General features: G+C 37.6%; 1 protein-coding gene across 1 annotated transcript; it reads right to left on the bottom strand.

Moving 5' to 3' along the window:
* LOC122831145 (titin-like) lies at positions 1 to 25,703 on the bottom strand. Its single transcript, XM_044117100.1, has 29 exons — positions 25,620 to 25,703; positions 23,724 to 24,056; positions 22,200 to 22,484; positions 21,692 to 21,958; positions 21,194 to 21,481; positions 20,600 to 20,857; positions 19,829 to 19,940; positions 19,501 to 19,538; positions 19,181 to 19,308; positions 17,392 to 17,581; positions 16,992 to 17,301; positions 15,883 to 15,934; positions 14,231 to 14,516; positions 14,009 to 14,127; positions 13,864 to 13,960; positions 13,432 to 13,559; positions 12,745 to 12,883; positions 11,764 to 11,820; positions 8,448 to 8,501; positions 7,322 to 7,585; positions 6,323 to 6,586; positions 5,081 to 5,359; positions 4,686 to 4,955; positions 4,316 to 4,430; positions 4,181 to 4,209; positions 3,618 to 3,668; positions 3,007 to 3,066; positions 1,690 to 1,749; positions 1 to 1,002 (listed from the first exon to the last, which is right to left on the bottom strand). The coding sequence occupies exons 1-29, from the start codon at positions 25,663 to 25,665 to the stop codon at positions 947 to 949; spliced, it is 4,635 nt and encodes a 1,544-aa protein (XP_043973035.1). The 5' UTR covers positions 25,666 to 25,703; the 3' UTR covers positions 1 to 946.
* Positions 25,704 to 27,926: the final 2,223 nt, after the last annotated feature.

Here is a 27,926-nt window from a genome sequence, read left to right as displayed (position 1 = left end):
TTCAATATTTTTTGTCTGTAAAATAAAAAAACAACAATATTCAAACTCACTGCAGATAACAGACTATGCATAATATTTGAGGATCAGGAAAAGCAAATGATAAATAGTTAAATAAATGAACACAACAACCAGTAGCCAGCAAAGTGCTTGAACAAAGTAATCAATAATTTGCTGCTTGACTGACTTCAATACTTTTTAAAAATATTAAATTAAATGTGAGTAGGAAGTGTATTAAATCAAAGTGTTGTGTTACAATATAATTTATATGTAACTCCGCCAGAGATGGTTAATGGTTAAGGTGTTGAAATAAACTGTATAATTTTCTCTGTGATTATTTCTGGTTCAAAATCTAAAACTGCGAAATTCAGAGCTTTCAACAAGAAACAGACGTTCCATAAAGTCCATGAAAACATTATCTTATTCATGAGAAAAACAAATTAACATCTATTCTCCACTCCCACCCACACCTGGCATCTTTTCAAACTTCTAAGTGTGAAAAAGTGTCTAATTGAGCGTCATGTGGATTTTAACCACTAGAGAGAGACAATTTGGTGCTTTTGGAGACTGAACCAAAGCCCCTTATGTTTTAAAAAAAAAGCTCTGTGAATATAAGTAATGCATGCTTACATTCACTATTAATATATATATACTTTATATGTTAATAGTAGTAGTACTATTAGTATATATAAAAATGAATAGACAGATTTTTTCAAAGGGTATTGATGTCATACTTAATTAAGATTTATTAAAGACTTATGAAATGTTTTCATTATTGTGGCTTTCAAAACAATAATTTACCTATTTATACACATTATTGGCAGTCCTTTAGTGTGTGTAAATTTTATTTATCTTTATCAATCTATTAAACATAACAGCAGGAAAAAAGAACCAGTAAATATACAATAATAAAAAAAACAAACAGTCAATTTAAATGTAAAACACAGAGTCATTCCCCTTCCTCCAGCTGGTTGTGTTGTTTCATGATTCTTCTGTTTGGATAACCTGCAGAATAAAGGAAAATATAAAGGAAAAGATTAGTGATGCAATGGTTAACTTTATTACTCATGTTGTCATTAAGAATTGATTGCTTATCAAAAATTAACTGACCTTTTAATGAAGAAAATGATTTCATACTGTCTCATAAACATTTTCATTTTCATCTTCTGAGGAAAATAACAACCACTTTTTAATCATTCAGTTTTTAAATCATTCTAAAACATTTCAATGTATGAAAAAACCTTTTCAAAGTGTTAAATAAACTATTAACCAATTAAATGTTTCTCCACTAATTTAAAATGAAAATAACCATGAAAACAAAACCTTTTTATTACACTGATATGAAATTTCTTCACTATTTTCAATACTCATTTCTGTTGATGAACATTTGAGGAAATGTTTCCTGAGCATCTTAAAACTTAACACTTCTTTCCTGTAATACTATGTGGCACATAGAACCAACAATGGACCCGACCCAAACACATACAGGCCAACATGCACTGTGCACCTGATGGTCAGTTCTTCACCAACACAGATATGTGAGCATGATGTGGATGGCACACAAAAACAACGCATCTAACCCACACAAGGTCCCAATGAACACAATATTATGCAGACACACACACAGACATATACCTACAGCCTGTTTCTTACATCTTACAGTAAATAATAAAAAAGGAAAACAAAGCCCACCTGGTTGATGCGAATGACCCCCCCACCTGTTGCTAGGCTCAGGTCTTGTGTCTGTGACAGCTAGAGGATGAGAAAGTAAAGTGATGACATTTTCTAATGATTTATTTTATTTAAGACATGGGCAGCAGACATTAACCACTAGAGGAGAGATGTATTGTATCAGGTTAAAGCTCTCAGTGCTGATTTCCACCTGCAGTCTCCAACCCAGCTGCTTCATTTCTACTCGTTTTTGGCAAAAGTTTAGACTAGATCTAACTGTTTAAGATTCTGTTAATTCATTTTTAGCTAGCGTCATCACACAGTCATATTTATCTCATGAAAAAAGCACCACCAACTAAATAAAGAAAAGTGAACTAACTAATTACATTTTTGAAATTGGTGAGTTGGTTAGGACGAGAGAGAGCTCCTTCAATTTGTTTAATTGTTTTTAGCAGGTTTCACTTCAACATGCTCTACATGATGAAGAGGACAGAAATATCTCAAGAGCAAGATGAAAGTTTTATTGAGAGCGACAACGAAAAAGAGAGTGAGGAAGTGTGTGTGAAGCCAGGAACACCTGCAGGATTTTACTGGAGGGCATTACACAAAAAACATCATCACACCTGACCAACATGAAAACAGCCACATCTCTAAAGTGCATTATACACGTGACGCACAAAACCAGCACAATGCACCTGACACACACAAATAAAAGCCACATGCACTGTGCACACAGACAGTCTGGGCTTTCTTTCCTTCACTTGGATTCCTCGGGTACAATTTCTATTAGACCAATCAACGAACAGAAGCAGAAGTTGTGAACAATGATGTCTGTTTCTGCGCTGCTTTAGAATTGCACTTTGCCTGTAGTTTTAGCAACGGTAGTGATGGAAGTGAACCTTTCAATCCGTGCTGGTCATGCTTCCAAATATTGGATTAACATTATCACCATCTCATTTGGCTCTGTAGTTCTCTCTTCGCAGTGGAGGATGGATGTTTACTGGGTAAGCTTCATAGTGTCAAAGTGGCTCATTACATACATCCTTGGTAAATGTTAGCGACTGGGTAAAATTTAAAGTGCAACAGAGTCCATGCCTCCAGGAAACAAGAGCCTGGACCCTCTGTAAGAAGTGAAGTGTAGAACAAGGTGCTGGTAGCATGGTGCACTTGACAGGCAGGTCCTGGCCAACACATGATGCACGTGGTGCACACAAGCAATGCATCTGACCCACACAAGACCCAACGAACACAATGAGATGCAGGCGAATGCATTTACATGTCTACATAACCGTTTTGTTACAACTTACACTGAATAATAAAAAGGAAAACAAAGCCTACCCATTTGATTTGAACGCTCCGCTTGCCAGTTCCTAGGCTCAGGTCTTAAGTCTGTGACATCTGGAGGAGGAGAAGGCGAAATTACCACATTTACTTCATTTCTACTTACTTTGACAAATGTTTCAAAGAGAAAACTGTTTAAAAGTTTAATTGTTTTTAGCAGGTTTCACTCTCACAAGCACTAACTGCTAAATAAACAGAAATAAACATCTTTTGAAAAACTAGACTGTGTGATGAAGGAGACGTCAATAGGTCAAGAGCAAAGAAGTGTTTGTGAAAATGAAAGACTAATGAAGTGTGTTTGAGGCCAGGCACACCTGCAGAATATTACTGGATGGGATTCAGAAAAACCATCACCACATCTGACCATCATGAAAACAACCACATCCCAAAGTGCAAAAAACCAGCACAATGGACCCGACACACACTACAGGATACATGCACCTCATAGCTGAAGGTCAGTTCCTGAACTGTGCAAGCGAGATGATGTACATGTCTGACAAAAACAATACATCTGTCACACACAAGACCCAACAGGTTTAAAATATATGTTTACATTGCATATTTCTTACAGTCTATGCTGAATAATAAAAAAGAAAAACAAAGCCTACCCATTTGATATGGATGCTCCCCCTGCTGGTTACTAGGCTCAGGTTTTTTGTCTGTGACATCCAGAGAAGCAAATGGTGAAGTTGCTACATTTTGCTACTTTTGACAAACTTTTCATCCAAATGTTTAAAGGTCTGTCTAGTAATTTTTAGCTAGCTTGACTGCACAGACACATTTAGCTTATGGAAACAGTACCAGCTGCTAAATGAACTAAAGTAAACTAAGATAAACTAACCAATGACGTTTTTGTTTAGGACTGACACACAAATAAAAAATTGTTCAAAAGTTTTTACTCAGATTTGTTTTAATAATAAAGTGCACACAGATAAGTTCAACCTATATATGTACTTTTTTCCTTTTCAAAGTTAGTAGGTGCTGCTTCATCTTTGCTCAACACTCTGGAAATTATGGTTTTGGCTTCTAGGTTTTAGAGTTACTCGAATAAATGATATTAAATTTCAATTTAAATCAAGTTGTATCACTCTGAAAACAGTAAGTGATGTGATTTATGTTTTATTCATTTTTTTAAGTTGTGTGATATTATAGACAAAGTATTAATATTTACCGTTTTTAGGTTTGGGTTTGACATTTTTTCTAAATGTTGGGAAAAAAAATAAGAGTTAGCAATCATCCAACTTAATTTCTATTTGTCTGTTTGTATGATTAGAAAATACGAAGTGTGTAACATCAAAACACTCACTTTCTTCTATAAAGGAAATAGATTCCAGCAACAATGGCAACTGCAACTGCAACTAAACATGCGATCACAATTCCAGCAATGGCTCCGGCAGAGAGACCTCCAGACTCTACATAATCTGATATAAAAAGACAAAAAAGAGACCTCCATGTAAAATCATCAACAGTGACATTTTCATAAACAGATTTTGTCAAAAATTAGTTTTTATAGAACGTTTAAGGATCTATTAGCTCCTTTTTTCTTACGTTAGAACTTTACATTTTAATACAACAATTATAAAACATTGAGTTGGGAGTCAGTAGACTAAATACTTGATTTATTAGACGAATATAATCAACTTGATGACTGTAGCAGACCTTTTCTTAATACTCACCCACTACTACAGAGATGACAGAAAGCTGAGATGTTTGATAAACCAGAGTTTCCTTGTTGAAGGCCTGACAGCTGTAGTTTCCAGTCTGATTTGCTTCAACATTGATCAGTCTGAGTTCTGGTCCAGAATGAGGCAGCAGGTTTTCATTAATTAACCACTGAAACTCTGCAGGAGGATTGGAAACAGCTGAGCAGCTCAACGTGACGTCTGAGCCTTCCTTATAGTGTTCCTGAGATGGAACGACGGTCAGTTCGACTAGTTCTGGTCCATCTGTGATTTTAGAAATAAGTGATGAAAAATGAAGCTTTACAATAAAGTTGTACACTGCAAAATAAAGCCAAGGTGAAGCCTTAAATATACATGCATAGTTGTAAATGGCTATCATACAAACTTACAAAAGATGGAGATGTTAACTGGATCACTGAATTCCTCACTGAAGTAGTTGAACGCATGACACCTCAGTAGGTTCAGATCAGGCCGGGCCACCTTGGCGATAGTCAGAGTGGATCCTCCATCAGTGATCTGGACTCTGTCGCTGGATGTCACTTCAGACCCGTTGTTCATCCAGAAGTAATGAGGAGAAAACCCAGATGCAGAGCAGGAGAGACGGACAGAGCTGTTGAACTCAACCAGGTCTGTGGCATCTGATGCCACCACAACACTGGAGACGCGTTCTGTGGGTCAAAGCAGGAAAATAATGTAACTACTGTACAACTGACCTAAAATAGAACAGTTTAATTGGATTTAAAGTCATACAGTGACTTGTTTTTCTTTTTCTTTTTAGTATTTATTAAATGTCTTGTTTCTATGGGACTATATGAAAAAACTTAATACTATTTGAATTGTAAAAAATGTTTTTTCATCCAAAGTGAGCTTTAGAAGAGAAAGGTAAATCTTTTTCTTATTTTGAAGTTTGGAGTGGACTGACACAAACTTGTAATGTTTATTTATAGAGCATGTTTCAGCAACAGGGGAATTTAAAGTGTTTCACATGAAGAAAACATGAAATAATAAGTAAACAACAAATACCATGTTGCAGTGGCAGAATAAAGGAATCAGGATAGTTTGGATTACAGATTAAAGATGGTAAAGTTTTATTTGGATCAGCTCTGAAAATGTAAAGTCTCAAGGTTAGTTTTTAAGGGTGGGGTGCTGTTAATTGATTTATTACTTCCTCTCATCATTAAGATTGTTTTAACAAATTAATAACTAAATTTGTTTTGGTATGATTTGCAGCTTTTTTATGATAGAAGATAGAGAATAGAGAAAACTGTTCCCTTAAACTGAAGTGTTGAAATTTGGTCCAATGCTTTCAATGTAGTCAATATTTGCACTTCTTGTTTTATGGTATTTACTAAATTTATATTTTAACATTACCTTTGGTTTTATTCCAGATAACTTGAAATAATATAATTATAATCTACCACATCAGTTGAAATTCCATATTTTGAAAGTTGAGTAACAATAAATGATAAATTGCAGAAAACAATATGTTTGGGCTTACTTAGATTTTTTGCATACTCAGTACAAATTTTTCTCTTCACCTCTAAAAAGGCTCTTTATGTATCTTTATCTTGAATTTGTGTCATGCACATGAATATTTTTGAAATACTAATTCAAGTTATTTAAAGATTTACCAATTACTGGGACAAGTAAAGGTTGAGACGTTTGCGTTTTCAGCGTTCTCCTGTTAAAGGCTTGACAGCTGTAGTTTCCATCTTGATTTGTCTGAATGTTGCTCAATCTGAGGTCTGGTTTGGTGTTAGACAGACGATCTTCATTCAGAAACCACAGAAACTCAGGAGAAGGTCTGGACTGAACTGAACAGGTCAGAAGGACGTTTGATCCTTCGTGGTGCGGTCCTGATGGAGAGACCTTCAGTTCTATGTCCTCTGGCCCATCTGTACAGAAAACCCCAAATAAAAATAAAGTATAATATCAGTTTGTGTAAAACGACAAAAACAAACCTTTATTATTATGGCTGCTACTCCTTCTAGGGTTTGCAACAGAAGACTCTTGGTTTCAAACTCATCTTGTCCCTAGCATCCTTTTATGTGACATCAGCCCCCCTACTTAACCACATTTATTACACTTTTTAACTTGAATCCGTTTTTACTCGCTGATTTGGATGGTTAATCCCAGATAATAAAACTCTTCCACTTAAAATATTTCTTCTCTTCTCAGCTTTACTGTTCAGTCTCCCTCTCTTTGACAAATACACATCTTTCCTTACTTTTAATCACTGTCCCTTTTCTCTGCAGAACAAATATCTGCCCTCTTCTCTTACTGCACATCATAATGTTGTCTGCGAACATTGTAGTCCATCAAAACTCCTCTCTGATTTATTCTACCGATACCTCCCAACTGCAAACAATAAAGGCCTCAAAGTATTTCCCTGAAGCAATCCCACCTCTTGATCCGCTGTAATTTTTGCCACACACCATACCAGTCTTGCTGTCCCTGTACAGACAGTATTTGGTATCTGGTTTGTTTTGTCTAGTTTTTGAGGTTTTGCAATAAATCCCAGCCTACTTAAATCAATTACTCTAAATAACATTCATTATAAAGAAATTGACACTTTTTAAGAAAATGCAACAATTAATCTAACTTAGATGAACACGAGGATTTAAACTCACAGTTAATGAAGACTTCTGCTGGTTCACTGATGTCAAAACTCACAGAGTTAGACACATTACACCTGTAGGATCCATGGTCGGCGCGGGTCACATTGGGTATAGTCAGATTGGGTTCTGCACCACTGATCTGAATGAAGTCAGAGCTGCCTTTCAACCACTGGATTTTGGTAGCATTACCAATGAAGGAGCAGTGCAAATGCAAGGAACCATTAAACTCATTTATGTCCACTCTTTGGGGTATTACTCCCACCACCTGTACTGGCTCTGTGGAGGAAAAAATATAAAAATATTCATTGGTTGCCAAGATTTCACCAAGGACACAGTAAGCAGCAACAAGCAATATGTATTTCTAACAATATGTTTAAAATAGTGATTTACCCTTTACAATACTTTTAAAATTATTACTTTGTTTTCTTAAATTAATAGAATAACAATATGACTTTTAAACGCTGACCCAAATCTGTCTTTGTCAAGATAAAAACTGAAGGGAGACAGAGAGGAGAGAAAAGGGAAGAGGCTGGATAAAATGTTCAGGTGGAATCATAAATCATTTAGAAATAAACATGACATTAAGGAATTGTTTCCCTGAAAACTTATTTGTTTTTTATGCCGTTTCAGTGAACTAGGAACTCTTAGGAAAGCTATAAGAAAGTGAAAATAAGTGACATTACATGTAAATAATTCCAAATTGTAAGCCTTTATTATCAAAGTGTAAAGTTTTGAGCTTTAAATTCTCACAGTTTGCTTCTTACTTTTGGTTGACCAGTTAACTGTATTAACTTTTCAGCTGAAGGTTTCAAAGCTCCTGGACTAATTAATCTGTTTAATAATTACTAAATCTGATAATAACTAACATGTTTCACCTCTGCAGATTTGAAGGTTTTACTGCGGACACCTGATATGAGACACTGACAACAAGAGCAAAGGATAATAAATGTGCCACAAGTGGTGAAGATGTGAGCAAAATTTACACTTCTGCTTTGAGTTTTAATAATAAAATGTACAGATTTGCTATTGGATTTCAGAATCTAAGATTTCATAAAGATTTTATAAGCATTTCCTCTTCACCAAAGTTTCATAGCAACAAACTGTGTTGGAATCAGATTTGTTGTAAAAGTCACAATACCTTCAATTAATGCACTGAGAAAATCTGTGAACTTGTCATCTTCTTCAGATAAACCTGCAGCACACAGTTTTTGGTTAATTAAAACATTTTTATTAAGCATTGAAACCTTCTCTGCTTTTCTGCACATATTACATTTTATAGTACAAATGGAACCAGTGAAAATAGGAAAATGAATATGCAATATTATAAGTAGTTTATATTTTGGTCTTTAGTATCATGTGCTGATCCAAATGAAAATATGTTTCTGTTGGAGCTGTTAACACATTTCTCTTTTCATACTGTCTTCAAACAATAAAGAATTCAGATTACATAAAATAAGCAATATCTATCTATCTATCTATCTATCTATCTATCTATCTATCTATCTATCTATCTATCTATCTATCTATCTATCTATCTATCTATCTATCTATCTATCTATCTATCTATCTATCTATCTATCTTCTAAAAAGACCTCTTTTTTTCTGAGAATGTAAGTTGATCTGGTTTTCACAAATATTCCGTAATTGTTTAATATGGAGCTCAAATATACAAAATATCACAGATTTCACTGTATCAATAATTTTTAGACATAAATCAAGCCAATACAAACAGCAAACTTATAACATCTAGAAATCAAAGCCGGCTTCTCAAAATAATTAAATTTAGCATACTGTTTGACTTTTTACCAGGAAGTTTTTCATTCTTTGTTTATGTTTTCCATAAATAAGGAATGAAAAGGACAAATTTAAACCTGGTGTTGTTTTTATTTACTGTACATGAAAAAATAAATGATCTTAAACAACTTTTCTCTGTAATAAGAAAATGCTGATATCTGCTCATTTTGAGACTAGTACAGTTATTGTTGCATTAACAAACAGTGAAAATATCTTCCTGTTGTGGATCAAGAGGTAAAAGCTCACCTGAGACGGCTCCAAGGAGAACAAAAACTGTGATGATTGTTTTCATTTCTTTCTTTTAGTATAAAACAGGAGTAAGAATCTGTTTCACTCCTCAGACTCTTGTTGACAAGAATGAAGAAGGAAGTCAAATTCCTTATCTCTCTCTGATTCATTTGTTAAATATTAACACTCTTTTGTGTTTATTTTATCATGGCCTGACAATGAGCAAGTTATACAAATCAAATTACATAAACATTGCTGAAATTATATGTATTAGAGCAATGTAGTTAATTTTTTCTTTGAAACATATGTCCTTTATTGTTGATTATATTTAAAATGTATGTATGTCTAAAGAAAATTTGTTTATTACCATATAAAATGAAATATGACTTCAGAGTGCAACTATGGCATCCCTCTAGCTTTGTGGGACTTTCGACTCATATGTCACAAGTTTGTCAAACGGTAAAATACTTTCAAGTAATAAAAAGTTGGTAGTAAAGTAATAAATGAGAAATTATTACAACAGTAGGAAGACTGACCAACATTTACTGTAAAATAGATAAGAGTTACTGCTAGAACTAAAACCAATGTTTTGTGTTCTCATAATGAACTTAGTCCAGTGTCATGATTCATAATTTCATTTCTAAGTGTCCTAGCAGTATATCAACAGAATAGAATAAAAACTGTTATTGTGATTATACACAAGGAGGTATTACGTAAGGATAATCAAATAAAGAAGGCCACATTTAAAGTGCTGCTTGCTCGTAGTATAATAAAGAAATAGGAATATGAGAAATAAGAGGTAAATATTTTAAGAAAAAATTATATACACACACATATATATATATATATATATATATATATATATATATATATATATATATATATATATATATATATATATATATATATTGATGTATATATATTCATAATTCTCTGTGAACATCATAAAAGTTATCTTGATGGGTTCTGTAAATGTTTGAAGTGTTTGAAAGAGACAAAAATAACAAAACAGTTTTTTTGTTTGTTTTTATTCAGTGCCTAATTCTGTCTTAGGAAGATAAATAGCAGTTAAAAGGATAAAATGGTCATGTCAGTGATTAATAAAACATAGTCATAAAGTTTTTATTGACATGTACTCCTGCACAGGTTCAGGACTTTTCAACATCGAGGCCACATTGAAATAAATATAAACAGTCCAGGTAAATTAATATGTAGAAATTAGCACACTTTCACTTTCTTTACACACTTTCAAAATGCTATATGTGCTGCTAGTGTAGCTGAAGTTATGACAGTAAGGTCCAAAGAGCAGCATGAAGAATGTTCTACATTTATTGTAATCTAGGTCAGAAAAGAGTGCATGTCACAAACAGATGCTCTCATCATGAGCTGAACTCTGACAGACAACATATTGTTGTTTGTTCATCAGGTCTATCAAATCAAATGAAATCCAGTCATAAATACTTTCATACAAAGAAATGAAATTACTAAAAATTAAACTGTTCATAAAACATGCTTAGCCTATATTAAAATTACAAGTGTTTATCAGAGTTTAAATCTTTACAAAGCCCATTAGAAGATGCATGATTATTTTTTAGATTTCTTTATGAGCAATATTTATTTAAAGGAACTTATGTATTATTAGTGGGATTTCAACAACTAAGTTCTTGTAAAGCCTTTGTAATTAAAAAGGGGTAATTTAACCTAGTAGGAAAATAAATAGGCATAAATGCTCAAAGACAAATAAAACCTGTCAATGTTAAATTGCTAAATGAATCACAGATCACTCTGAAGAATTAATAAATTCAGGAGTTTGTATGTATGTATGTATGTTAGAAACTGAAGGTTCTAACATCAGTTAGATGATTATTTAAATTAGATAATTCAGATAATTCAGTGATTTTTGTCACATATTCACAGGGGCGTGTTCATATGGCACAATTTTTATTTTTTCCCCTGATTTTCCCTGGAACTTTTAAAATTTCAGTCCGTGTCCAGAATCCTACGTTCTAATAATCAGCTCTTACTGACAGTTCCTCGGACCCGACTTAAGAGGGAAGGAGATCGGGCTTTTTCTGCTGTTGCTCCTTCTCTATGGAACAATCTACCTTTCCAAATTAGATCTGCCCACAGCCTGGATCATTTTAAATTGCTTCTTAAAACTCATTTTTATTCCTTGGCATTTAATTGAACTAGTGTTTTGATACTTTGTTTTTACTCATTTGTGTTGTTGTCATTCTTGCACAGCACTTTGGTGCAGTTCTATGCCTGTTTTAAAGTGCTATATAAATAAATTTGACATTGACATTGACATTGATTTTCCCCTTATGAACTCTCCGAGTTCTAAGATTGTCGACCGGGTTGCGATAAAATTCATTGCCTCATCAGCGAGCCTCATATTATTTAGAGCGGGCTTGGTGTGTGCAATCACCTACCGGCCCGGGATAAATCCGTTCTCCTGTCTTTTTGCTGGGACTTTGGCTGCCTGTCGGCTCAATGTTGGCGTAACCGAGAGAATCTGGTGAAAGGATTTTCAAAATAAAAGGTCCTCCATACTCAAATAATACATAAAACGGAAATATTTAATTATTTCTTGTGCTGCCCGGTACCACTTGGTCGACGGACCCGGTACCGGGGTTTGGGGACCACTGCTCTACCATACAAAAACACAGAATCTAGAAATTTTGGTCTGGTTTCTAGTACACTAGAAACACGACTACACTGACTGAGAAGTAACCTTTCAAAAATAGGAGCATGTTTTAAATCGCCAATTCTTAAATATTGATGAAAAATACAAGTTCTATTGGCAGATTATTTCAGTAATTACAAGACATTTTTCCCATGTTATAAGTAAAATAATCTGCCAGTGGAACAAATACTTTTTCATCAAGAAAGCTCCTTTTGCTTACTGGACTGTTATTTCAATCTGGAGAGACTCACAAAGAGAAGAAAATAGCAGTTAAAAAGATTTAATGGTACAATTCTTTGGCGCTCGGACCCGGCAGAAGACCCCGAGCCGAGGATCGCCGTGAGCAGGCGGTCTGCTCGGCGAGCTCGGATAGTCTTCCCCCCGGGACCGAATCTGGTGGTGGAGCGGAGCCTGGAGATGGGAGAGCCCGGAGGATCCTAGAGTATGTCCCTCATGGTGAAGGTGGAGATGGGGAGGAGGTGGGTCGTAGCACGGCTGACGAGCAGGAAGCCCCGAGGGTAGCTTGAACTCTTGAAGGTGTCCTCGGACGACGATTGGCTGGAGCGGCGTGGAGCTCCGTACCGGATTGGCTGAGGCCCGGCGTGGTGATTAGATGATGTGTTGAAGCTGGTCGAGTCTCCCAGTTTGAATTTTCGCCTAAGCTCCATTTCAATCTGGAGAGACTCACAAAGAGAAGAAAATAGCAGTTAAAAAGATTTAATGGTACAATTCTTTTGGCGCCGGACCCGCAGAAGACTCGAGCCGAGGATCGCCGTGAGCAGGCGGTCTGCTCGGCGAGCTCGGATAGTCTTCCCCCCAAAAGAGGGAGCCGGGCCGAGGCCTGACTGACCTGCAGTCTGACGGGACTGATAGGCGATGGTTGAGGCCTGCAGTCTGACAGGACTGATAGGCGTTGGTTGAGGCCTGCAGTCTGACAGGACTGATAGGCGTTGGTTGAGGCCTGCAGTCTGACAGGACTGATAGGCGTTGGTTGAGGCCTGCAGTCTGACAGGACTGATAGGCGTTGGTTGAGGCCTGCAGTCTGACGGGACTGATAGGCGTTGGTTGAGGCCTGCAGTCTGACGGGACTGATAGGCGTTGGTTGAGGCCTGCAGTCTGACGGGACTGATAGGCGTTGGTTGAGGCCTGCAGTCTGACGGGACTGATAGGCGTTGGTTGAGGCCTGCAGTCTGACGGGACCTGATAGGCGAGGTCGGGCCTGCAGTCTGACGAGACTGATAGGCGTCGGTCAGGGCCTGCAGTCGGACAAGACTGATAGGCGTCGGTCAGGGCCTGCAGCACGGCGAGACTGATAGGCGTCGGTCGGGACCTGCAATCTGCCAGACTGATAGGCGTCGGTCAGGGCCTGCAGTCGGACAAGACTGATAGGCGTCGGTCAGGCCTGCAGTCTGACAGATTGATAGGTGTCGGTTAGCCTGCAGCCTGCCGAACTGATAGGCGCTGTCAGGGCCTGCAGTCTGACGAGACTGATAGGCGAGGTCGGCCTGCAGCACGGCGCGACTGATAGGCGTCGGTCAGGGCCTGCAGTCGGACAAGACTGATAGGCGTCGGTCAGGCCTGCAGTCGGACAAGACTGATAGGCGTCGGTCAGGCCTGCAGTCTGACAGGATTGATAGGTGTCGGTTAGGGCCTGCAGCCTGCCGAACTGATAGGCGTCAGTCAGGGCCTGCAGTCTGACGAGACTGATAGGCGTAGGTCAGGGCCTGCAGTCTGACGAGACTGATAGGCGTAGGTCAGGGCCTGCAGTCTGACGAGACTGATAGGCGTAGGTCAGGGCCTGCAGTCTGACGAGACTGATAGGCGTAGGTCAGGCCTGCAGTCTGACGAGACTGATAGGCGTAGTTCAGGCCTGCAGCCAGGCGAGACTGATAGGCGTCGGTCGGGGCCTGCAATCTGCCAGACTGATAGGCGCCGGTCAGGGCCTGCAGTCGGACAAGACTGATAGGCGCCGGTCAGGCCTGCAGTCTGACAGGATTGATAGGCGTCGGTAGGGCCTGCAGTCTGCCGAACTGATAGGCGCCAGTCGTGGCCTGCAGTCTGGCGAGACTTGTTAGGCGCGGCGCGTTGGCGGGGCCTGCAGTCTGATAGACTTGTTAGCGCGAACCGCTGGCGGGGCCTGCAGTCTGATAGACTTGTTAGGCGCGAACCGCGTTGGCGGGGGCCTGCAGTCTGATAGACTTGTTAGGCACGACCGCTTGGTGACCTGTGGAGGATGGAATGGCTGCTGTCGAGCCGAGGGCTGAGGACCGATGGTCCGGCCGGATCTCCTAGGCAGAATGAGATGTTAGAAATGGCGAAACGCTCCACCACCATATATGACGAGATGCTCACCTGCAGAAATGGAACTTTGAGCTTCGAGTATGGTTGAGAGATCCGGTCTGATGTAAGACTAGAAGGCTGAGGAGGACCAGCGACAGAGCTGAAGGAGGGAAGCTGTGGGGACGCCTTGAACGGGCGGCAGAAGTTGCGGCGCCTATTCTAAAAGAATGGCCCGAAAAGTGACTAGGTGGAAGACCGCAAGCTGTTAACGCGAGTCTGAAGTGGTGAGTGAACCAGTTAGCAGTCCAGGTGAAGCATTCAGGTGTGAGAAACAGAGATTTGGATCCGTGGCAGAGTTGATGTCTTTGCATGTGAATCTGAGCATGGTGTGAAAAGCGCAGAACGGACCGTCCATGCGTGCAATAGCACGCAAACCTTTTGTTTTGTTGTGTTTGATGTAAAGGATTGTAGTGGTCCGCAAAGAATTTTTAGATCAGATATAGATAGATCTCATGACGAACTGAATACTTTCAATGCAGACATGAACTCACTCAGCCCAAGAAATCCATGGAAGGCTAGGATGCAAGCGCACGGAGGAGCGCTTAGGTGTAGTAGGAGAAAACTCCGGAACGGAGCGCAGTGATGAGACGCCTAGGTAATGGGAGTGATCGGTCTCCGCTATCGGAAATAGAGGAGCTATGCCTAGCAATCCCTTTGGAAAGAAGCTTCGCAGCAGAGTTCGAGAAGAGGCTAGGTGATTAACTGGGTTTCTGTAGCTTCATGTGAAAACTGATGCCCGCGAGCGGACTGCGGATGGAGGACAGTACGAATCGACGATGGTCGAAACAGTGTGATAAAAGCGAGGACTATGGATATATTATCAGGGTAAAGGGGATAATTGATAGCAGCGCAGACACGGTGAAGGTTTGCCAGGCGTGAGTATGTGAAGAAGTGGAAGTGTAGATGGGGCGAAGACCAACTTTATGTAGTGGCGTGATGAACGCGAGAGGGAGTGGAGAGAGCCATTTATTAAGCATCAAATCTTCGAAGGCTGGCGTTAGCTCGGGTTGAGCGTCGGTAGCACGGCATGAACAGCGAAACCTGAAATTTAGAACGGGACGGAGGGTCGGCGATAGCATTGTATGACCGGACACGTGCTGAGCTGAGATGATGAATGTTGTTGACAGCTTGCCAAGTGCAGCGGCGATTGAAAGGCATAATGGAGCTAACGGATGGGCGGCCTTTATTAATGCTTGGATTATGGCAATATTATCGCAGCGCGCTAATAAACGCATTCTGCTCCAAAGACGGCCCCAGAGGCAGGAAGCTATGGCAAAGGGAAATATTTCATAAAATGAAGAGGATTCAGACTGAGGAAATTAGGATGGCCACTCCGGCAACCATTTACCTTTTAAAGCCCCCAAAACTAGAGGGCGGGGCGGCGTCCGTGAAGACTGAAGTGAGTCGGTCGAGAGAATGTCGCGTGGTGGGGTGGTCTGTGAGACTTGATGGCCGTAAGCTTTGTTGTCTCCCCACGACTAACAGCCCTGCGCCTGATTACTCTTCTGCAAGGAACACATCCTACCTTCACACATACAACATGACACAACGCAGAGCCCGTAGGGTGTCTCCACCAGCTGCAGGTTTGAAGAGGGAAAGCCTGGGTTACGTTTGCAACCGACAGGGAGGGACAACCGATAACAGTTTTAGGTAAACGGCCACATGCCAGGGAAGTTAGATCATGTAAGCTTTATCGCAGGCGATGTGTGTTGCCACAAGGTTAATATCGCTGATTTCCCTCGTGTGTTTGAGGAGGAAAAACACAACTTCCACAGCGCTCCGATGTAAAGATGTAAAACAAAAAGATTTATTCCACTGTATCTTGTGTTATCCTTTCATAAGCAGTCAAATCTTAAATAATCCCCACAAAACCAACTACGGTTGAAAACCCGTGGCTCTGTCGATTCTCGCTTGCAGCGACCTCGCCTTTTCCCCTTTCTCTTCCCTTCCGTTAACACCAGGCACCTCGCCTCTTTTGCATAAATTACTAAGTGGCCACTGAAGTTATAAGGCATACAAACTAAAATAAAACACTTAAAACATTATGCATTTAGATACATGCAATATAATAATACTTCCTAAACCTCAACAAATTCTCTTACTAAATTACTAACTAAACGATTAAGTTTTTTTTTTTTTTTTTTTGTCTTTTTTGTCTTTTTTCCCTCCTCCGATAAAAGAGGAATTTGTAAGTAAAAGATTGCACCAAACTCGTTCGTTTTCAGGTGTGTTTCATGTGTAGCTTTAAAAGAATCCCCTCTATTAGTAAAAAGAGCTTACAGAAACATAGTGCTGTGATTAGGAGACCAGCGGCAGCTGGGCTGGAGGGCAGAATGTGCTGAGATACGAACTGGGACTTCTGACAGAATTTGGAGCGAGCTAAGCAACAGAGTAAAGAGAGGGCTACAGCGGCCTGAGCGGGAAATACCGGAATGAGGTTGACAAAGAGCGTGCGTCATTAAATGGCGGGCCGTGAGAACCCCGGCTCTTCTAACTAATTGAGCTACTCTAGACCCTGAAGATGCCAACTGACCAGCAATAGGAGGCGAGATAAACTTGAATTAAAGGTACTGGTGCGCTGACGGTGACATGATGCGTATGAAAATGAACGAATCAGGAGTGGGTACGTCTTACCTAGACGACGCCCGATGGGCGTAACGAAGTTCCCGGTTGATGAGGCTGAAGAGCCAGCTGCGAGCTGAGCTACGCGGAGGTGAGCGTAGTGATCTGATTTCGGTTTTCTCCTGGAGGTGGACTGGTAGAGAAGATCGGGCAACGGATCGAGTCCATGATGGGACGAGGAGGAAGAGCCGACGTGCGTCAATGGAGCCACGGCGGATCGTGGAGACAACCAGCGCTTGGCTGCAGGTTGACAGCACCAGTGAGCCGTAGCAGCTGACCACGGTGAGCCGGAACGGGGAGCCAGGCGGATGGCAGAGGACGCCTGCGTCATCAATGAGGGAAAGACATCAATGGAGGCCGAATGCAGGCTTGATGGGGTGGTTAGATCGGTGAGGAATGACTGGGAGTCGACAGGAGCGCAGCCGGCAGGTGAGGGACACTCCCTGCATTTGGTTCTGAAAGAGGGCTAAGATAATCGGAAGGTGCGCCAGCGAGCTGAATTGGGGACTGCAGGACAGGGCTTGCAGGCGGACGGGAGGCAGCTGACTAGCTGACTGAATGTGGGAGAGGTTGGAAAGCGCATACGTAGAGTCGTAGCACGGCTGACGAGCAGGAAGCCCCGAGGGTAGCTTGAACTCTTGAAGGTGTCCTCGGACGACGATTGGCTGGAGCGGCGTGGAGCTCCGTACCGGATTGGCTGAGGCCCGGCGTGGTGATTAGATGATGTGTTGAAGCTGGTCGAGTCTCCCAGTTTGAATTTTCGCCTAAGCTCCATTTGTTAGTTGTGTCTTATTTTAAGTGTACTAAGATATTTGCACTAGAAACTAGACACACAAAGTTGGTAAGATTTTGTTTTCTTGCATTATATATGATTTCCTTTTAAACTGTAATTTAATACATGATGAATAATGGAAACAAAACACAGGCTAAGATTTCTGAAATATGTACCTCATAATTATGAGGTTTTGCCTCACAATGATGAGCAGATGAGATTTCTTCTTTAATATTCATTTTTAACTTAATTCCAAAAACACAATTAAAGCAGAAATATTTCAATGAAGGTCTAAAAGGCCATCATGACAACAATAAAGAACCAGCAAACATATTGTTTTAAAGCTTCTTGATCGTGAGGCTTTGAATTAAAATTAATGATGACACATAATGCCTGACCTGTTTAACTGTCTAAAATAAGATAAATCATAACTTTTAAAAAAAGAGATTTGCAGTAAAAGGCCTACATTTCCTGCTGAACACTAGATGGAGGTGCCTGTTCTTTTTTAGAGAACAGAGCTGTAACTAGTTGCAGACAACAACTCAAACTAATCAGTTAAACTAAAGGTTGAGGAGAGGAAAGAGTTTTTTATGGCAACAGTAGTTTTTGTTTAACAGTAGCTTGACAGGAAGAAAGGCAGAGAGACAAGGGGAAGACATTAATCAAATTGCTCTATTGAGGTCATCTCATTGAAAACTGTAGGCTCCATATTTGGTGCTCCTGCTCTAGCACTGAACCATGTTCCCTGAATATGTTGTACTCATTTACTTGTGTCTCCACCACTTCCTCTTTTTAACAAAGCATCTCACAAATTGTGGGATGCTGATGCAAATATTGCACTCCTTTTCAAATAACTAAACCTGACCCAAATAACCAATAAGAGAAGTTTACTGGCAGAAGTTCAAAAGGTTGAAAAGTCAAGGCTTAGCATCATTACAGTGAACAATAAATGAATAGCAAAGCTGAAACCAAATATTATCAAAGACTTGCATTGATAAAGCTTTCTAAAAAAATATTTTCTTACTCTAGATCAATTTGGAGGATTGCAGTAAATAAACATTTTAACAATGTCTGAAGAATGTATAAAACTTTACATATTTGATTCATTATTGTAAGTCTTTAAAACTTTCAGCAAGGAGATAAATAGGAATAAACCCAAGAGGCAGAAATGCAGCAGAACAATATCAGTTTCTTCCTGTTGTATCATGATTTTTTCTCTGATCATCTGTGTGACAAGAAAAAATATTAGTGCAATGATGAACTTCATACCACCACAAGGTTTTACATAAAATACTTAACTGTTAAGTATTTTTAAAATATAAAGTAATTAAAATGTATGCAAGTACTTTAAATTGTTTTTTTTAACAGATTCCTACCTCAGAACTCACCTTTAAAGAACCAAAAGCTGTTGATTTTATTTCTTCTTTATTTGTGCCATTTCCTCATACACATGTTCTGGTTCTTTACTTCTTTGTGTAGCTGCAAAATTCTCATAAACATGACCTTCTTCCTTACTTTTCTTTATTCTTGGCATGTTTTCATAATCATGTTGTTGCTCTGGAAGCAAAAATATTTTAAACATGACATTTAAAAGCTTTTCTTAATACAGGTATGAATGATAAGCCAGTTATTTCCTTGAGCTCTAAATGATACAAGTTCCCTAAAATATTTACATTTACAATGGAATCAGTTACTAGGAAAGTGAAGTAATTGAGATTCATGTATTGAATGGAGTGTAAACAAACTAACCTGTTGTGCCTAAATGTGATGCAGGTTTCACATTTTCTCTGAAAAGCACCAAATTCAAATACAAGATATTGTTAAAATGTATTAATCAACATACTCATCATCAATCATTTCTGGAAGGTAAAACTAAAACTCCATAAATTTTATAATGCAGGTAGGATCACTTATATATGACATACAAGAAAACATAATCAAGGCAACTTGTGATAAATATGGATAAATGAGAAAACACTTATGTGATGTTAACCACAGTTTAACTTGAACTGCACTCTAATGCAGTTTAAAAAGCTTAACATATAAAATGTATTGTTGGTTACATAAAGAAATTCACCTTCTTTTGTAGATGAAATAGCCTCCAGCAGCTCCTGCAGCAACAACTAACAAACATGCAATTATTATTCCAGCAATGGCACCACCAGCGAGACCTCCAGGTTTACTAGCATCTAAAATAAAGTAGAAAAACAAACATATATATGATATTTTTTTATTACAATGAAATTATGAACAGACATAGTAATTACATTGTATTTGTTACACATTGACAAGGTTACGCAACATTTATGGTAACTCTTAAAGGTGGTGTATTCATAGTGCGTGTGTTGGCAGTTTTCAGCAATATGAGAAAACAGAGTCAAAATAACTGCATAGGAATGGCTTGACTTAAAGATTTTTCTGCTTTTATGAAATCAAGACTATCTTTGATCAGCTCAAAATCTAAACTATATCTGAAGTTGTTAAAATAGACAGAATTACTATAAATGTAGGCTGTTTTAATAGTTTAGAATTTGTAAAATCATTATTTATAAAAAATGTAATTAGATGGGGATTCTGTAAAGTACAGAAAAAAAAATACCAGGACAAAACCTATAGAAAGAAACACTTGATAATGAATGGAGTACAGGACCAACTGGAGCTACTGGTGTAAAATCACACAAACTACATTTTAAAAGTCAAAACAAAACAAAAAGAAAACTAAAATTTCTTTTCTCATTTATCTGGCATTTAGCTTTTGGAGATAACTTGTAAATGTTTAAACATGTAAACCATTTTTATACAGTTTTGATGGTTCCTTTCACATTTTCTTTTACTTTATTATACTTACCCACTATAGAGATAGCTGAAACTTGAGATGTTTGATATCTTGAGGTTATATTGTTAAAGGCCCGACAGCTGTAGTTTCCACTCTGATCCTTCTGAACATTGATGAGTTGGAGCTCAGATCCAGAACCAGACAAGTTTCCATTAAAGAACCATTCAAAAGTGGCATTAGGTCTGGAGTCAGCTGAACAAGACAGATGGATGTTTGACCCTTCTGGATATTTCTGAGATTGTAATTTTAAGTTGATCTTCTCTGGGCCATCTGCAATTGTAGAGAATAATTAATTTTAATTCTTTCTATATGTTAATATCATAGCAGCTTTTTTAGTGTAGTGTTAGTTTAACTTCATAGATAAATATTACAAACAATTGAAAAATAAGTGCATATTAAAAGTCCTCTATGTCATTACTGACATGATTATTTTGGTATATTTAACTATGTTTTATAAATATGATGACATCTTACTTAGTCTAATTTGAAACTATGTGTTTCTGATATTTTCCCAAATAATTTAGAAATAGTAACAAATAAGAGTTGTTCTGATTAAGTTTCCATTGTTTCGATTTCAAAAGAAGCTCATAGCGGTGAATAACTCACAGCTGACAGAGACGTTTGCAGGATCACTGCTGTCATTACTGACAGGATTGGACACCTTGCAGCTGTAAGATCCATCATCATATCGTGTTACATTAATTATATTCAGCTTGGATCCTCCATCAGTGATATTAGTGATCTGAACTCTGTCACTGACTGAAACCTCAGAGCTGCTGTTCATCCAGAGGAAGGAGAGAGAAGATCCAGAGGAGGAGCAGGAGAAGCTGACAGACCCACTGAACTCAATCAAGTGGGTAACGTCTTGAGTAACCTTTACATTAGAGACTCGCTCTGTGGGTGGAAAAAACAAAAAGAAAGAAATTGTACATGATAATCAAGTACAACTCGAGAGAAATTTAATCAGTAGAGAAAGGAATCATGACAGAAGACTTGGACTAGGTATCTCTACAAAAAGGCTTTTAGGAAAATTAACTGATATTGCTTATTGACATTACTAATGTAAAACAAAGGTAGAGCTTTGGAAAACATTGTCATACCTACCATGTACAGAGATTGGTGAAGGTTGAGATGTTTGATATCTCAGAGTTTTGCTGTTAAAGACCTGACAGCTGTAGTTTCCACTCTGACTCATCTGGATATTCATCAGTCTGAGCAATGGACCGCTACTGGTCAACTTGTCTCCATTCAGAAACCACTGATATTCAGCAGAAGGTGATGAGTCAGCAGAGCAGGTCAGATTAATGGTTGACCCAATCTCATGATGTTCCTGTGATGGATACACTTCTATTTGTACATTATCCGGACCATCTGGGTGTAAAAACAGTAATAGATGAAGAAAATGTTATTTCACTGAAAAAGTAATGGAAAAGAAATTGCTTATATTATACGTGGAGATGCAATTCTGAAAATAATTACAATAGGCGGTTAAATGAAGTATTAAGAAAGTTAATAGATAAAAATATTAAAGGAGCAGGACTTTTCAAATTACTTTTATATAATGACTGCATCACACCTAAACAGATGTTGAGCATTTAGATAAAAAACTTACAACTAACAGAGATGTTTACTGGATCACTGATGATAGAACTGGCAGGATTGGACACATGGCAGGTGAATGATCCCTGGTCATTTCGGGTCACATTGACTATAGTCAGAGTGGAGTTTTCTTCATTTGTAGAGATCTGAACTCTGTCGCTGGCTGTGACCTGAGAGTTATCTTTCATCCAGAGGAAGGAAAGAGAAGATCCAGAGGAGGAGCAGAACAGACTGACAGAGCTGTTGAACTCAATCAGGTCTGCACTTAGTGGGGGGACTCTGACAATGGAAACTGGTTCTGTTGGAGGAAATAAAAAACTTCCAGCTTTAAGTGGCTATCTATGAAAGGGAAAACAACACGAACAAATCAAAGAAGTAAAACTGCTTTTCACAAATTGAGAAATGTGAAAACCACACTGATCAACTTATTGCTCATAGATTTGGGTTATAAAGTAATTTTTCTTATATAGAATGATGGAATCCTAATTTCCTTAGAATAGCAGGATATTAATTGATAGAGCTACCAGGAGCTCTGTCAATTAATTACACAATTACCTTTTTGTTGCATTTCTATGCTACTTGTAAATATTTGCCAGATTACCAAACAAAAGTTCAATTGCACATTTTATGACTAAACTGTACACTGTGTTCCAAATTATTATTCAAATTAGATTTAAGTGTCATAAAGATAAAATCTTTTGTTGTGCTATTAAATTTATTGATGGTATTGTGTGTCAGGGCTCTTTGAATCACTATAATAAATTTCAGAGAGCTGGTTGTTTAGTTTGTCTGGTGAGCTCAATTAAAGGAAATCTACTTAAGAAGGATGTTCCACATTATTAAGCAGGCCACAGGTTTCAAGTAATATGGGAAAGAGAAAAGATCTCTCTGCTGATGAAAATCATCAGATAGTGTAGTGCCATATGAAAAGATATGAAAACATTAGATATTTAACAATAACTGAAGCGTTATCTTACTGTGAAGAGATTTGTGGCTGATTCAGAACAAAGATAGGTTTGTACAAATAAAGGCAGAATGAGGAAGGTTTCTGTTAGACACATTCATCGGATTAAGAAAGCAGCTGTTAAAATGCTTTTACAAAGCAGCAAACAGTTATTTGAAGCTGCTGGAGCCTCTGGAACCTCAAGGTGGAGGATCCTCCAGAGGCTTGTGGTGCATCAACCTACTATTGGGCCCCTGACCAGAACTCACAAGCAGAAACGGTCGCAGTGGGCCCAGCCGTACATGAAGATTAATTTTCAAACAGACTTGTTCACTGATATCTGCTGTACAACCCTGGATGGTCCAGATAGACGTTAGCAAGGAGGTGGTGGAGTCATGCTTTGGGCTGAAATCATGGGGAGAGAAAGAGCTGGTCGGCCCATTCAGGGTCCCAGGAGTGAAAATGACCTCAGCAAAGTATACAGACTTTATGACTAATCACGTTCTTTCATGGTTCAAAAAGAAGAGCCGTACCTATTTGAGCTGTAATAATTTGGAACACGGTGTATTAGTTTTGCTTTGAGGTTTTACTCACCATAAACATTCAGTTTAGTTCTTCCTATCTTTTGATTTATTCCATCTTGAATGGATACTATGTAATCTCCACTGTCACTGAGTTCCAGATTCCTGAGTTCCAGAGATCCAGTTGATCTGAAGAGAGTGATCCTGCCTTCATATCCTGGTGCAGTTGTGTCTCCAGTAGTCAGTGATATAATTATGTGATCAGGTCTAAAATCAGGATCAAACTGCCAGTTGACAAATACAAATGGTGTTTCTGTTGGATTCAAGTTTGTTGTGAACGTTACTGTCCCTCCAACCGAGGCATTCAGAGGACCATCTGGTAACACACCAGATCCATCAATTAAACCTGAGGGAAACATTTTAATAAAGTAGTTCAGGGATAATTTAACAACACACAAAAATACACAAAGAAGCCCCAGACTTTTTCAGAAAAAGTGACCCCATTTTATAGTGACCCCATACTATATTTACTCCCATTATTGTCCAATTTTGCAATATTTATAAGATTTGTTTTCTCTCCCTGTTTGTCTCTCAGAAATAGTTTGACTGGTCAAGTCCTTGTTTTTTGTTTATGAACCCTCCAAATTTTCTTAGGTCTACCAACCCTTCACAACACTGAATCTCTTACCAACCTAATCCACTTTTTCTTCTTACTGGTAGGGGAACTCAATATTCAGAAACAGGAGACTGTTAATTTACTACAACACGCTTTCTGCAGGCATACCCAATGGAAGAAAAGTAAGCTACAGATTTATTGTAATACTCCTAAAGTATTCACACATATAATCTGGAGAAGAACAATATTTCTCTGGCACCTTCAACAGAACACCAGAAATGTCTGGATGCATTTAATATTGTTAAGAGGGTAACAAGCCCCATTTTTACAACTGAACTCCTACTAAAGAAGACAAAGAACAAGAAAAACAATATGTGGTTCCATTTTTGCCCCAAGAAGTATTATTACATGTAAGTTATTTAAATTCACTGAATCACATAAACTCCTCATGATCTGAAAAACACAATTTGCTGAGTTCATATGATGTCAGTAAGTTTTTTTTTTAAAAATGTCCAGAAAACAGGAAGAAAGCATCATCCAATGCTAAAGTTCTTCCGTTGACTTCCTGTAGTTCAGAGCATAGACTTCAAAATTTCTGTTAGTTTATAAATCACTGAGGACCAAAATATATTAAATTGTGCTAAAGGCTACAAGTACACTGCTTTGCCTTAGTGTGTCTTCAGTCAATATATAAAAACATTAATATTTTAAACAAGTTTACAAAATCCTGTATTTATTTTTAAGAGAAAATAGATTAATTTGTTTGACAAGCAAAGCTCAACTTTTATTACAATTTCACATGTGTAGGTCGGTTTTGAGTCATTTTGATTTATTTTATTGTTGCACATTTGACTTTATGCTGCAGTCCAACAGTATTTTTGCTAACTGTTTATAAGACATTTAGTGGGTTCTTAATGCAATGGGCTGAAGCTTTCTTTAGCAGTTCAGATTCTGCAGTGTTTTCATGAATTCAGGAAAGAAATTTGAAAAACAGTTATTAAAACAAAACATTCTTTTATGGGTAGAGCATTTTTTTTATTGTATTAAAGTTAAAAATGATTTGCAAGATACAGAGAATTTTAAAACAAAATATTCTAAATGTTAAATTTTAGATTGTTGTTTGATCTCATTCGCTGCAGCTTATGTTACATGTAAACAGAATTTTTATATTACCGGTAATTATTTTCTCATTAGGTTGTAAGTTCAACTTCATTCATACCACACCTTTAAAATATAAGAATTACACTAACTTCTGTAATTAACCGTACAAACCACCAGATTTGCAGGTCAGTAAAGATTTAACCAATATTATGAAGATCTTTTCATCTAATATTTTCAGTGATAAAAACTTACCTATTATAATTCCAGGGAGGATGAAGAATAAAACTGAGGTTTTCATGTTAATTCGCGGAGTGTAAGAATAAAGGCGATGCTTCTTTCGCTCACTGAGTACCGTTTGCTTTATGATCTGACAACAACAGCAACAGGAAGTAAAACTCTCTAACCTTCATTTATTAATTATTAACAAATATTCCCCTTTGGATTCTTGCGGCAATAATTTTAGGAGTTAAAACTGAGTAAGAACAAAACACTAATTTCTTAAGAAAAATAATGATCTACTAAAATAATTAAAGATCTAAATTTTAAAAAATTGGCAATCTGGGTTTTATGAATAGCTGACACACATCTATTCATTGTCAGCTAAGAAAAGTCCTATTGTTTTCTTAAAATGGGTTTTAAACATGAATATGTCCACGGATCAAGTTTAAGATCAACATATTCTGAAGGTTCTGCACAAATAATTTGGAAGACAAAGCTCATCACATGATAGAGATGGACATTATGTCAAATTCTGTAAACATTTAAGTTGATTACCTTTAGTACAAAAGAAAATGACTAATGATCAGCTGTTTATATCTTTATATCTCTTTATATCTCGATGCTTCTGATAAGACAACGAGGCCCTCCGTTCTTAAAGTATTTGAGTTCTTTATCAAACATTAATCATCAAATGATAAAGAGGAAAGATGACAAATGAAAAACTTTAGTGATATATTTGATGCAATTAAAGTTTTATCTGGTGATACTGAGAAGGATATTAGATAATAGTGATGGATTTAAATAAATTTATCCATGTGAATGTTGTAATGAAATGTTAAATACAGATAAAGTACTTCTACTTTTAAATTGTTTTGTCATCTCTTGCTATGTATACCTTATTTAATCACAAAAGCAAGCTTGGTGAAATTAAACAGATTTTAAATTAAAATCTTCTATGATTTTGAATATCTTACAATCTGGGTTTTATGAATAGCCATAATATATAATATATTACTATATTATATATTACTATATAATATAGTAAAAATGTACGCATCATTGATAAATGCTTGTGTTTCTATTCTGTCACTGCTCTCTGATTAGCACTTATCTCTGAAGGTTTAATTGTAAATTTATTTCTGGTACATTTATCTGTACCAGAAAAGCCCAGATTTTGCACAAAACTAATTTGAGATATTTACAGAACTTAGACCTTTTAAAGGTACCATACATTATGCCATTTCAGCTCTGACATCAAATTTTAGACCTTTTACATTAAAGGCTGTTTTACATATGTGTCATCATGGAAGGTTTAGTCATGAGACATTTATTGTGCATAATTAAAGCAGCAGTCATTTACTTCCTGTAGACTTTGGACTCAGCTGCTGGTTTCTCCTGAACTAAAGTACCATCAAGTCAGAAAGAGTCTTAAAAAAAAAGTGGTAAAGCTTTATGTGGATCCCTATAAAAAACCTGTTCAAAGCATGCTGATGAAAACATTTCCTTTAAATAATACCAGCACATAAGAAATACTTTAACATTACTTTTGACAATATATCTCTAATGAACGTTTCACTTTTAATAACTCAAATGTCAAATCTTCAGCTTCCTGTTTTATCTAGACCAGTGTTTCCCAATTCCAGTCCTCGGGGCCCCCCTGCCTGCTTTTAGATGTGCCTCTATAGCAGAACAGCTGATTCAAATGATTGCATGACATCTTCTGCAGCCACCAAGTACTGCAGGAGCCTGTTAATCACTCAAAGATTCAATCCAGCTGTGTGGCAGAAGGGAAACACCTAAAACATGCAGGCAGGGGCCCCGAGGACTGGAATTGGGAAAAACTGATCTAGACTGCGTCAGTAAAATGTCTTTCAGATCTTCCTGCAATAACATCATTTCACCACAGGGAGGAGATGTTTGACAGTTGACCACAGACCTCTTGTTTGTGCTATTGATTTATTTTTATTTCCAAGTTTAAGCTAACAAACCCCACCCCCAAAACTTTAATTTAATAAAATGTAATTAAAGAAAACTTTCATTTATTTGGTATTTTACTTGAACCAATTTTATTAGTAATTTTCTGGTTAAATGTTGGCCTTTTGCTGAAGATCTACATGAGTTTTTACAATATCGCTTGCACGAGTTTGATAAAATAGGAAAATAAAATAGAATATAATTCACTGAGATCTTTGATAATGAAACAGGAAAAAGCATAGAAGATCTGAGGAAGAGGTGTGGCATATAAGACTTCTCCACCTGAAATGTTGAAGGTACTTTAGAGAAAACCATATGCTAAATAAATATAGAGGGATACTGCATCCATAATTAGTGGATGTAGGG

Source organism: Gambusia affinis, linkage group LG05 (genome assembly GCF_019740435.1).
Source record: "Gambusia affinis linkage group LG05, SWU_Gaff_1.0, whole genome shotgun sequence".
NCBI classification, from domain to species: Eukaryota; Metazoa; Chordata; class Actinopteri; order Cyprinodontiformes; family Poeciliidae; genus Gambusia; species Gambusia affinis.
Note: the sequence above shows the minus strand (reverse complement) of the source record. Positions and strands in the feature narration are given on the sequence as shown.